The 14,244-nt window shown below is 38.5% G+C and overlaps 1 protein-coding gene across 1 annotated transcript in view; it reads right to left on the bottom strand.

Annotated features, from left to right (window-relative positions):
• Positions 1-14,244, bottom strand: part of LOC130913915 (single-stranded DNA-binding protein 2) — a 171,025-nt gene that overhangs the window by 81,937 nt on the left and 74,844 nt on the right. The window contains exon 2 of the mRNA XM_057832882.1: positions 4,414-4,486. Within this exon, the coding sequence (XP_057688865.1) occupies positions 4,414-4,486 (73 nt within the window). The remainder of the gene's footprint in view (positions 1-4,413; positions 4,487-14,244) is intronic.

The following is a 14,244-nucleotide window of genomic DNA, read 5'->3' as shown; positions in this document are numbered from 1 at the left end:
CGGCGGATTTTCTTGTGCGACAAATCAACACTGGTTTCAGAAAAGGTTGGTACAGGTGGTGAAACAAGGAAAAAGTTGACGCTTACCTTCTAAATGAAGATGCAAATGACAGAAAAATATGAGCGTAGGGTGGGCATCCGTGAAATGGCTCAACAATACATCTCCACGGTCCTCCTCCGACCATCGTTCGCCAGTCTTTATAAGTTAAGCTGACAATTCTTATTGTGGTAACATCTCCAGAGAAATCGCCAACTTCGCCACGTTTTTATCATTTATTTCACAACTTATTCAAAACAAAAACACCTTCTGTCTGCCGCAATTGACGGTGTTAAGAAAACATTCAAAGTGAAAGTGAAACTCAAGCTCACCGGTCTGCCTCTGGCACGTCAGCACCGCGGTGCGTTCAGGGTCAGCAAAAAACGTCCGCCACATTAGAACCCGATTCGTTACATTAATACAGGAATTATTATTATTATTATTATTATTCCGATTTTGATTTATAATTTATTTGTTTTGCTATGTGTAATTGCCATTTGTAATAGTACCAGCAGTATTTTTTAAGGATTTAGTGAAGGTTTTTGGGCTGTGGAACGAATTAATGGAATTATAATGTATTCCTATGAGAAAATCCTGCTCGGCATACGACCATTTCGACTTACAAACAAGGTCCTGGAATGGATTAACTTCGTATGTAGAGGTACCACTGTATATTGGTACCACATGCTTTTTCTTTTAGTATTTTAGTTTAGTTTATTTCCTCAGGTGGTGAATACGCTATAACAGATGTGGATGATTTCAAAGGTGGATAATAGGTCTTACACGCTGTGTTTTGCAGCACACCACTATCATAGCTAAAGTTGAGCTTGTGCCAGTTGTGTACAAGGCTGTGTTTATACTTGTTGCACACTTAGCTAATGCATTCCCACATTCACCCTAAAGATGCATATCATTTTGATCTTCCATATGTGGGGGGAGTCACACACACAAAAAGATAGAATGACGAGAACTGGTGCCATCGTATGATATAACCAGTGTTGGGCACGTTACTTTAAAAAAGTAATTAGTTATAGTTACTCACTACTTCTCCCAAAAAGTAACTGAATTACTCTATAGTAAAAGTAACTAGTTACCAGGGAAAGTAATTATTTCCGTTACATTAAAAAGAAGTTGTTGTATGTCAAAGATTTTGAAATTTTCTGAGCAGTATTCGAGTCAGTTGAATAGAGAACAACAGACAGGCGTTGTGTTATAGAACCTTGTAATATTTATTGCACATCACCAGCAACAGATTTATCCTACACTTGAAGTGCAACAAAAATAAACAGTAAACAATATAATAAAATAACAATTAGCAGTAAACAATATAAAGTGAGTTTAATCAATTAAATCTAACTCTCACAACCTGAGACAACTGGTCAAGTAGGCAAAGCCTACTGTAATTCAAGTATTTTGACTTGAAATAGTGTTTATATCTCCACCTCGTAAAGGACAAATTTTCCTCTGAATGCTCTGCCATCATATCCCTCTGCATCTGTTTTGCGTGTGTGTTTGCCGCACGCGCTGTTCCGGTTTGTGTCTGAAAACACCGGCTCTGATTGGCTTATCATGACACATGACTCTAATCCTCAGCCAATCACAATCACTTCCATCACATCTATCCAGGTGGTGCATTCAGGTAGCCTCGTCCCCCTACTCCTCCCGTCACCCTCAAAGCGTCTGCAGTTCTCAAGATGGAAGCAGCATTCTTGCTGACTGACAGTGGGGGATGGGAACGAGGCTACCATTCAGGTGTAGCACAAACAGAAACGTTAGCAAGCTTTGGAAAGCACTGTCTAATTGAATGAGCAGGGACAAACAGCCTGGAGTCATAAGAAGTACGTGCTGTAATATTCTGATACAGAATTATCCAAGGCACCCTAAAGTGCACACAGCGCCAATATTGTTTTGCTCACATGATGCGGGAGTGAGTTAGAGACAGCCGAGAGCTGTATGTTTGTGTTAAAGTGATCCTCTAACTTAAATACATGTAGGCTCTAAAAAACCACAATTGTTCTCATGTACTACAATAAAATAGAATAATAAATAAATTATTGAATTATTATTATTATTATTTTATAATAATAAAATAGAAACACATAAAATGTTAAATCAATGGCAATATTTTATAATATTTAGTCCATATTTTGACCGTTAGTTGGCGCCATGGTTTGCGGGCTCGCAGTGATGACGTAATTGGTATCTTTCCAAATGTGTAGCGTGTTCAACAATTGCTTATTGCTGCCTAAACTCGCGAAGTAAAATGCCACGATGCGCTGCTTTTGGATGCAATTTCCAGTCAAATCGAAACAAGGGGACTGAAGTGAGTGGTCATGGTGGAATTCTTATTTTTAATGAATAAATGTACATAAGTGGAAGCTTCTCCCCCTTTTTGGTCGCTGTATGCAGTATCCTACCCACCACGCGTTACAACTGGCGCCCGAACATTTTTCCTGGATCCTCAGTCAAGAAGGGATCCGTCTATTTTTCTGGATCCGACGGTCCCAACGCGTCTGCAATATTGGTTTCGGATTTGTCCATTTTTTGGATTCGTCGGTCCCACAGCGGCTTTTCGGATCAGTCTATTTAGTGGAATCGACGGCCTGATCGCAGCTACGACATTGCCATGGGATCGGTCTAATTCCTGGATCTTTGAGTGAATAAAAAATGCGGATTTGGATTACTATCGCTATCTTTTTTGTTGACTATTCTTCGTGGGAGTTTTCCCCAAATCATACGAAATAATTAAAGCACTATGGCACGCTACAGTGACGACAGTGACTCTGACGTGGACCTTACAACAATGTTGGAGTTCATCAGGGAACGCGTGTTTGCGTACTGCTGAGCTCCCGAGTGAAGAGTGGTCAAGGTGAAAATATTGTTTTTTTGTGAATAAATGTGCATAAGTGGAAGCTTCTCCCCTTTTTGGTACTTTTATACACGTATCCTAGCTACCACGCATTATAATGTACAAGACATGGATTACACAAGGTGTGCTCTGTGGCCTGTACTGTATGTAAAGCACACGACAGCTCTGGATGCTAACAATCTACATAATTATATTGGGATAAGTTTGAAAACGCAATATACTTACCTTGAATATCTGCTAATAAAACCGGACATCATCCACTCTCGCTCCCAACCGGAGTTCCCAACAGGACTCTCTCGCATCACCAGTTTTGCCCAACTTTTGTCTTATCAGGTATTTTCTGCACGCATTTTTCCCTGAAGCTCGTGTTGTGAACGACCGACAGTGCTGTCCTGCGCTTCACTTTTCAGATCTGGTTCAAATAGGAAGGGTAGAACTGACGACATGTTTGGAAAGCTAACAAATGACATGCTGGAATTTCGTCAACGGGACCAGTGACGTCACGCACTGCGACATAACAAGAGTGGCGACCTATCACTTAAAATAATTTTACAAACTTTATTAAAACAAAAACATTAAGAGGGGTTTTAATATCCAATTATTATAACTCATACTAACAGTTATCTTTTAAGAATTGCTTATCTTAAAAATAGAGTATCCCTTTAATGTTGAAGTTAGATGTGCTATTAAAGAAACAGAGTGCCAGCATGTCCTGTGTGGTATATCTTTGCTAAGAAAAAGCACAAAACAAAACAAAACAAAACACGTGCGCTATTCAAGAACCTGAACGCACCCCGTCTTGGATGACAAATAAACAGAGTAGAGTAGACTCGCTACGGCTGGTAGTTTCTTCAATTTATTCAGAGTAAGTAACGCACCGCTTTTGACCGTCAGTAACGGTAACGGCGTTGTAACGGCGGAAAAAATAATTAGTTAGATTACCCTGTTACTGAAAAAACGGCGTTATTCCCAACACTGGATATAACCTTCTCCATCCTCTTTTTCTTTGTTCTCTTTTGCCAGCCTCGATGTTCTGTCCTCTAAAATGAAAATTTACTACTATTTAGGTCCAGCCACCTGAATCTACTGACCTCCTTCTCACCTCATCCCCTTTTTACCTCATCTGAATTACAGCAAGGACACACTTGTATCCAAGGAAGAGTAATAGAGGTAGAGATAAGGACGCCAGTAAGAGAGGAAGGGAAAAAAGGTAACCACAAAGGACAAGAACAAGCTTTTGAGGACATCAGTGAATGATGTCATAGAAAAGACGCCAGCTCAAAACTGTCATGTTTAATGCTTTCTGGCTGTAGTTCGGCTACTTGCAACACAAATGTTAAAAAAAAAAACCTTATCTGCTGCTACCAACATGTTGGCTCAGCAGTTTTTGTCCTGGCTAATTCAATCAGCTTTTACACTTACTGGACGTGCCGCACGAGGGTCAGTCTATTTGTCAGAGTGTGCTCAACATGCACGACATCAACATGCACACCAACCTTGTAACTTACCTCGGAGAGGAAGGTCTGTGCTGACTTCTGAGCTCCTACATGCAGCAGGTACTCGTACACATACAGCGCTAACCTGCACATAATAGACAAGGGTGATACAATAAATCGCATTGTTCATGACACTCATGTAACAACGTACACATAAACTCATTCACTGCAATTGACAGCGAAAGTAATCAGTCACAGCCAGCTATTGCAGTAAAAATGGATTTGACATCTTTCACTGTCAGAGGCAGTAGAAGAGAGGACTGACATGTATAAATATAGGTCTGTGTACATATATATGTCATATAAATCCCTAAGTACAAAATTAGATATAAAGGAACTATGAATCTTGATGTTATGTTTTAGCATAGATTATTACCTATTGGGGGGTTATCTTTTTAAAAGTCTGACCTGGGGTTCAACCACTGTTATTTCTCTTCAGCAAGAGGTCCCATTATTCAACAGCCCCAAAAACTTTTTAAATTGTTTACTGTAATTTTTGGACTATAAGGCACACCTGACTATAAGCCGCCACCCACCAAATTTGATACGAAAACGGCATTTGTTCATAGATAAGCCGCACTGGACTATAGGCCGCAGCTGTCTTCACTGTATTATGGGATATTTACACCAAAATATATTAACCAATAACACTATTTGACAGCGGAATCATAAGACTGTCATAAGATCAAATGAACCACCATGAACCAAAAAACTCCATTTGAACCAATTGGTTGCAAAGCTTAATAGCTCAAGAAGCTTCATTTGGCCATCACTGCTCCCTTGGGGGGGACAGTCAACCTCCTCTGCCACCTGCTGTCAACACTGTTGTCGTCCAACATGCCTCCTAGCATGCATTGCAGCGCTGCAGATGTAAATAGCAATCAAAATTCATGTTCTACGCTAATTATTTCTTCAGTTAGTGATCCAGTTGTTTCATTAGTTGCCAGTTATGGTATTTGGTAACACTCTATTTGACAGTGGCACCATAAGACTGTCATGAAACCATCATGACATGACACTGCCATGAGCATTAATGAATGCTTATGACAGATGTCATTTCATGTCATACGGCAAGTTATCTCACTTTTGAATGGATGATAAAGATCCGAACTGGACAGAAATGGAGTTAGTGACCTAATTTGCTGAATGACACTTTACGACATGTCGTAAGCGTTCATTAATGCCCATGATAGTGTCATGCCATAATTATTACGGTCTTATGGCAGTGTTATGACGCAGCTGTCAAATAAAGTGTTGCCTATTAACCCATATGAATAAAAAAATGAGCCACACTGGACTATAAGCAGTAGGATTCAAAATGAGGGAAAAAAAGTAGCATCTTATCGTCCAAATATTACAGTGAGTAAAATTGTTAAAAATAAATCAAAGATAAGATTTGTAAATATATTAAATAATCTGTCAGGATCTGCCAATCAAAACTGTGTGCTCAGTTTCTGTCAACCATCAATATATATATTTTTAAAATTTTTTACGAACCTAATTAAATCAAGCAATAACATGGTCATCTAAAGTACATGTGTTCTTCGCTTCTCTTAAAGACAATACAAACGGACACTTTAGACACTCTTTAGCATAATCGCTAACTAGATTAGCGCTCCGTGCTAAGCAATGTCTCATCAACGAAGAATACAATCAATACAATTGGCTTCATTGACCTCTGATGGAGGCACATTGGATCTAACAACAACAAAAGACGGTCTAACTCTCCACACTTTGTAATATTATTTATTCAGCAACCCAAAAGCAGCAGTGAACTCTCTCTCTTGCTTTAATCACTGGCGCACACGCGCCGCCTCACATTACACACAGACAAGGACCAAAACACAAATGCTCATAGCTGCCAGCAAAAATCGATTATCAAATTAATGGCAACTAATTTGTTTACCGATTTTAATTGATTTAATCTATTAGTTGTTGCAACCTTAGTTGTCATATAGGCATTGACATGACTGAAAAAAAACTACTTCTTCCCACATCCAAAACATTTCCTTGACCATACATGATGTTTAAATTGTATTAACACCATTTACAACAAAATGATAGACAGCACTTCTTAAAAATTAAGGCCAACATAAATATTACCTGAAAGCTAAATAATACACATATTCTACAAACTAACATGAACATAAATATAAATGATAAGGAATGCATACTGAGAGAAGGACACTGACGCCAAAACAAAAGAGCACAAACCTCAGCAATTATTTTTTTTGTCTTCCAATCACCATTTGACAATTCAAAGTGCAGGAAGAGTTACGACGATGGGTGCTCTTCAAACACATGGGCATATTTCAAGTCATTAATAGTATTGCAAACCCATGTATTGGCCTGGACAAGCAGCTGCTATTACAGATGGTGCACTGCATCGTATTGTACAGGTGTTTCAGTTGTCCCATAAATTTGTGGATTAATTTGTGAATTTGTAGTGGCATGCAGGATAAAAATAGCAAAATAACAGTCGATTTCTGTGGAAAAACAACCTACAAAATTAGTTATTGCGCTACATTTTGGTTTGCTATTCTGTAGTTTTGTGGCATTTTTGAATGGCAATTTTCATGTAAAAAAAAAAAAAAAACTTTGACCTGCTTGTTTTTTTGTTTGCTTCAAACCCTATGTTGTTCAAAAATGTATCTTTTTAGATGCCTTTAATTGTGAAAAAGTATTAACTTTGTATATTTGTTCATTTAAAAATATGTACCGTATTGGCCCGAATATAAGACGGCCCTGATTATAAGACCCCCTCTTTTTCAAGACTCAAGTTTGAAAAAAATACTTTTTGAACACCAAATTAATTTTCATACAGAAAATAATCACAGTACATCTGAAACAAATGATTATAACAATATATTTCAGAGAAAAAACATGTTATTTTGCCTCATTCAAATCTTAATATCTGAACATTTATAAATATGTAAACTAAAGTGCAATCACATTAGTAAATGAATGGCTTCTGGTTTTTGAAATGTAAATAAACCTAATCTATTTTGATAAAACAACAAAATTGCAATAACTGCATTAACCATCAAAGTAAAGTCTAACTGTAACAGTAGTCTCGAAACAAATCTGAATAAGGAAAAACATTGCAATAAAATCCTGCAAACTGGTTAAAGCAGTAACGTGAAGTAATTTCTTCACATGCCAAATAGGGTCACAAGTAAAGTAATTAAACATTGTCCAACAAATAAAGCATGAAAAACATGATTTATATGTTGTATATTTGACAAAATAATCGCGTTTCCGAAGTTCGAGCCTGAAAGGGGACGAACCCGGAAGAGATACGTCACACCGGGAACGCGATGGCACCTCCATACATACGGCCGCCATACAAAGCCCTTCAAACAATGATTCAAACAGCGATATAAGCGATAGATCGAGCGCAAGGGAGGAGATCCAAGTTTTTGAAGAGTTGGAGGAAGAAGAGGAGATTGGAATTTTATGTTATTAGCCAGACGCTAATCATGATGCAAACAATGTGCCTAGACTACCTGACATGGAATGGATACAAGACCCATCGAGATTACAACATTGGTGAGGTATAGGATGTTATTATTTTCATGATTTGAAGATGCAGGCATTTGCACATAATTTTATGTTTTTATCTATCTGATGACATTGTTAAAAAAAAAAATAACAATCAGACTTCATGTTCATTTTGGCAGATCCGGCAGCTCTCCTGCAAATAAAATAATAATATAAAAACGTTGGGGGAAATGAAGGAGATGAGTCGTTGTTATATGTTGACCGAGTGACCCACACGACACCTTTACTGGCTTTTACAACTTTACTCAACGTCTTGCTAAGTGACTCTGTACAACAACTTTTCTCCCCTTTAGTGAAGGAGTAAGGCACAAACAATAACACATCTAAATGACATGCGTACCTTCTACTGGTGAACTCCCGTATTACAACTAAAGAATATCCACTATATCACAGTCGCCGATGGCTTTCTCTAGTTTATTGTGGCAACAATAAGAAAACAAAGTGGCGTCTAATGGCGTGAGGAAATGTTTTTTCACACAAGCGAACAGATTACAAAGCACCACTTCAGTGTTGTCCCGAGACTACATTTCCCATTATTCACTGCGTGGCCTGCGCCTCGCTGATTCGCTGCCAGACATTAAAAGCAACACTTGTCACCTGTCAGCGGCTCTCGCGAAGCGGTGAAACACAAACTCGAAGGCTATCAAGCGATCACCATGAAAGAAACGGCGAACCGTACAAATGCAATGCAATGCTTGAAGCATGAAGGTGGAAATACATAATACAAATACAAATAAATGTGCACAAACCCACCGGCGGTGTGTCTCTTACTGCAACGTGACCATGAATTACCGCGATGCCGACCCGCTTATGTGCACATCCACACCCCTTTCCCGATTGACAGTGGATTAAACCTTTCGGACAAGATCGTAGATGAGGCACAATTTAAACACGCTTAACCTAGCGAACGCAACAACAACTATGATCGGGGATTGCCACGAGTTAACTTTCGGCTAACGTCTCTAGCTTATACTGTTCATTCCACAACAGTTTGCAGCTCTGCTTTGACAAAGTCATCAGTCATCTATCCAAAAATCACACTTACCTTTTGGCAAATCCTTGATCATAAGCAGACCGGTGTTCTGCCAAAATATCTACAACGGCGAAACGTCCTACATTAGTCGATTTTGACACCTAAAGTACTACCGTGCGCTCTAAACTTGTTTTGTTTAGATGCATACAGGAATAAGGTACTTAAAAAATGCCTGCAGAAAATACTTAAATGTAGTTATATCAAATAAGGACGGTTTAAACACGCTACGTGACTAATGTGGTCAACTGCTTCAAAGCTAACAAAAAAAAACACAATGGTTAAAAGTATGAGAGGGTAATACATGCAAAAAGTATCTTTGAGGCTGTGAAAAGGTTCTAAATAACTAAATAAAAACAAAAATAGTGAGTAATCGCCGCCTCTAACCGATGTGCGCATGCGTGTGAATGCATGCGCAAGCGCCCTGAGCATTGTGTAGGACGTTTCGCCGCGTAGTAAGGAATGGCCGAACACCGGTTAAGGAAGCAGGCATCTTCGAAGTGTTTGCAGCAGAGAACACTACTCGATGATGGCGTGAAATTCATTCGCTCCGTGCGAACGAAAGATGTCCATTTACGTGCCCTGCTATCCTTTGGCCACTCATACAACTTTTCGTTTGAGTGAGAACAAAACATCGCCACACACCGCCGTGGCATCTTACCGAGAAGCAATGCAACAAACAATACTGTTCTATGGCGGACTTCCCTCGCACTTCCCGGTGTGACGTAATTTCCGAAGATTTCCGAAGATTGCCGAAGAAAAGCATTTTCGTTGTCAAGGGCGTTGCTATGGGTTAAACAAAGAATCTGGAAGGATTGCGTTAAAAAAAAAAATAATGAAAATATGCTTATAATTGTTTAGCCATTGATATTATTCAAAAACAGGGTTGGCCAACCTTAGTTCACGTTTCCCCTTTAAACTAGTAGCTGAGACCAGTCATGACAGAACATCGGTTCAATGATATCTGGCGCCATCTAGCATCGTGAATGGGGAGAGTAGCTGAGATCTGTCAGAACATCGCTTCAATGATATCTGGCGTCATCTAGCGCCGTGAATGGGTATAATGTCTAGACCGCGAATATAAGACAACCCCCTCTTTTTCAATCTTATTTCAGTGCAAAAAAACACCTTATTTTCGGGCCAATACGGTATAGTTGTCATACATGTGGTTAGGATGTGCACAATCACAATATTGTGTGCTCACAGAAAGTCGCGGCCCTCACCTTTTATCAGTTGCCTTTACCTGCCCTTTGTGTATACTAGCATGCATAAAAGGTGATTGTCCTAGAACCTCATTTCAAAGGTGCTTGCTAAATCTAGTCCAGACTCCTCTTAAAATGAGGTAAAAATAAACTCCCTAGACTGTCTGACTGTCTTAAAGATGATGGACTGTGCCCAACTCTGCTGTGCACACAGGTACGTCTTCTCCTTTGTCCCTCTTCCACATTCCCATTCATCTCTTTTGTCACTTTCTTCTCAGTTACCTGCTGTCGGTGAGCCAACTTCCATTTCAGCCTGCACTCTGTTTTGCCCATGTTTGTTTAATGATGAGAGAGGTATGTAGCGCTACGAGTCTTTTCTGTCCAGCCATTCTTCATGTGGTTGTAGTGATGTCTCCACAAGGAGACAAGAAACAAAAGCATGCACAGGGACAAAGTAAGCGAAACCAAGAAAAGCACTCAACACCTCTACAACAAAATGTGCACTCAGTTACTCATATCTTCCCAAACCAATTGTTCAGCTCTGAACATTAGGAGGAACAAATAGGTTCTATCAGTCAATTTTGTTTTCCAGTAAACGTGTGGACTTTACCCAGATACAAATAGCATTGGGGCAAATGATTTATCTGTGAGACATTAATAAAGATATGTAAGCAAATGTTGTTGTGTTAGGATGTGCTTCAAGCTAGGCTGCGCTCCATCTTACTTGTTTTGAAATACATGGAAAGATTTGTTTTCTTATCTTGGCTCGAGAGAATATGCAAAGTTGCTTTAGCCTTGAAAGGTCTGTGCTGAGTGATCATCACACACTAAATGTAACTTGTAGCATTGGCATAGCATTCACGTTAGATGTACTATTTAGGGTGGCGAGCGTAGTCTTAAACTTGGACAACTTTTCTTTTTTTTCCACATACAGTTTGCTGCATTCACGTGGGTATAATTAATTGAAAATAATGTACCGTTTTCCTGCTAAGTATGTATTATCATCAAGAAGTTGGCATTTTCCTTATAGACGCTACAATATGTGTCGTTTTTCAATGTTCATTCGAAATAGTTGGAAAGATTTATTAATTTATTTTTGGACTAAAAGTTTTTAATTTCACAGACGAAAACATTTTGAGAAGGGCTGTCAAACGATTAAAATTTTTAATCGAGTTAATGACAGCTTAAAAATTAATTAATCGTAATTAATCACAATTCAAACCATCTCTAAAATATGCCATATTTTTCTGTAAATTATTTTTGGAATGGAAAGATAAGACAAGGCGGATATATACATTCAAGATACTGTACATAAATACTGTATTTGTTTATTATAACAATAAATCCACAAGATGGCATTAACATTTTTAACATTCTTTCTGTGAAAGGGATCCACGGATAGAAAAACTTGTTATTCTTAAAAAGATCCATGTGAGTTGGTATATTGTGACTAAATATTGTCATCTAGTGTATTGGTTGAGCTTAACCAAATGAACAAAATTGAATAGAGTTTGACCAAAGTCTGAGTATTATTTTGCATAGCTATTTTGATCGGGAACGCCAGTTCTCTTTGCATTGAGCGCTTTTCTTTTTGTGAACATTATTTTTGGGGAGAGATAAGAATATTATTTTTTTGTGCTTTCAGTAAATTATACTGTAGCGACTTAACTGTTCCGCCAAAATGCATGATGGGAAATTGGGCAACCATGACTGTGAGTGGTGGCTGCAAATGGTATATCTTCTCTGCGTCGTGTTCAATACAGGGTGTTAAGAAAAAGATCATCTCCTGTCATTCTTCCCCACGTTGCTCGCCACAATAGTTGTGCAAGAGATGCCAAAGCTTTGACAATAAATAGCACGGCCCCAATGAATGCCTGTGTCCACTCCACTCGCTTGTCTCTACCTCTTATCTCTCAATATACGTAAAATGGCACTATTGTAGTCTGTTTGCGCTAATGCGTGACTGGGTCGTTCCGCGCATGTGTTACATGCGTTAAATATTTTAACGTGATTAATTAAAAAATTAATTACCGCCCGTTCACGCAATAAATTTGACAGCCCTAATTTTGAATAGTCGACAACTAAAAATAGACAAAATTTGTCCAAGATTAAATACTTAAATACCAGATAAAACTGGACGAAGACGAACACATTTTGAAATGCTCAAAATATTACTAAGACTAATAAGTATTTTCTTCCAAAAGACTAAGAAGAAAACTAAAAGGGCGACCAAAAATAGCACTGAGCATTCTTTTGCATCCAAAGAAATGGCTTACAGCAGTGATCCCCAACCAACGGGACGGGGACCCGTACCGTTGTGTGGCGCATTTGTCACCACCCCCGTGTGGCGCGTTCCTACAAAAACCGGGCATTTCCGGGCGGCCAGGGAAGTCCGCCAGTGGGTCACGTATGGATCGCCTGGCTTTGTTCCTTTACCGCCTTACCGGAGCGTTGGCTCCCCGCTCATTTGTCACGGTAAGCGATTTTCATTGCTAAGGAACAACTGGTTGTGCTGTAATGGTAGCGCGGGGATTCTGGGATTGACAAACTCAATCTAGTGTCATCGTTACCCTTGTTATGCTAGTTTTTGATACTTGTTGCTTGCTCTTGTGGGATTGTAATCAATAAATCTCATTTATTCTGCATTTTCTAATCAATAAATATCGTCTATATTGAGCAAAAGTGTGCTGGTTGCTGACTCACCGCGAACCCGGAAATTTCGGAAAACAAGCTTATAAAGGTCTAGGCTGATTGATCATCACACACTAAATGTAACTTGTAGCGTTAGCATAGCATTCCTTTTTGCATTAGCCTTAGGCTAATGCTAATGGCAAGCGTTCTCTTAATCTCTCAGACTTTTTGTTTTTTTTTTTACATAAAGTTTGTGGCGTCCAGGGTGATATAATTAATTGAAAATAATGTACTGTTTTCGTGCTGAGTGTGTATTAGTACCAAGTTGGTGATAGATTTGTAGATGCTTGTACATGCATATGTGCTCATCTGTTAATGTTCATTCAAAATACTTGGAAACCTTTATCAATGTATTTATAGAGTAAAACCTTTGAATTTTACAGACGAAAACACAACAAGGGTTGTCAAAAACAACACTGCTTTGAACGCACTTACCGGTAAATTGAACTGTATTTGAATTCAAATTAATTAATGAATTTAAAAAATATAAATATAAAAAAATAAAAAATAAAAAAAACACCTCAGAGCTTAGGTTTGCACTTAAAAAAAAGCCAAAAAAACCCCCACAAAAAAATATGCTCAGGACCTTAAGGGTTAAATAATTCAGTTTTAGATTTAGCAGGAGAGATGTTAATTTTATTGTAGTATTTTTTGTAATAAAAATGCAGACATTTATTATTTTTCTGTGTGCTTATATCACTCAAATATGTACCTAATTAATTCAGTTTTGAGTAAAATTATTACAATTTTTATGATTATGATAAAAATCACTTTTCACATCTCCAAAAAATATTAAATGTTGACGGTTATCGGGTCGGCCAGCTCACCCTTATTATTTTTTTCTGGGAGTTGGCAACCCTAGGCACATGCCTACTCCAAACTTAATTTAAATGGAGAGGTAACTATGCAGACATAAATCAGACATCATTGTCCCCTTTCTCTGTCTGCATCCTATCTCTTTTTTATTAAACACGCGGCAACATTGGGCAGAGCTGGAGTAGAAGTGATAAGCAGAAAATAAAGCGACACTCTGAGGAACCAGCAAATGTTAACGCTTGCTGCTAATTTCCTTCGAAAAGACATGTAAAACAACTTTGAAAACACTAGCCTAGCTCACGCTGCCCCCTCGTTGTTAATTTCCCACTTGTTCACTTGATAAAAAGCTCTCAGCTAAGTGGAAGTGGACTGACAGACACTCAAAATACAGAGCCTAGATAAGCTTTAAGGATTAGAGAATGGGCGACTGTTCAAGGTTAAGAATCCATATTGGTCATTATAAAGTGAGGGAATTACTGCTTTTGCTATTAAACAAACTGTCAGTTTGAATAATCTTTGCATGAATGATTAGGGCACTTCAAC

Source organism: Corythoichthys intestinalis, chromosome 3 (genome assembly GCF_030265065.1).
Source record: "Corythoichthys intestinalis isolate RoL2023-P3 chromosome 3, ASM3026506v1, whole genome shotgun sequence".
Lineage (NCBI taxonomy): Eukaryota > Metazoa > Chordata > Actinopteri > Syngnathiformes > Syngnathidae > Corythoichthys > Corythoichthys intestinalis.
Note: the sequence above shows the minus strand (reverse complement) of the source record. Positions and strands in the feature narration are given on the sequence as shown.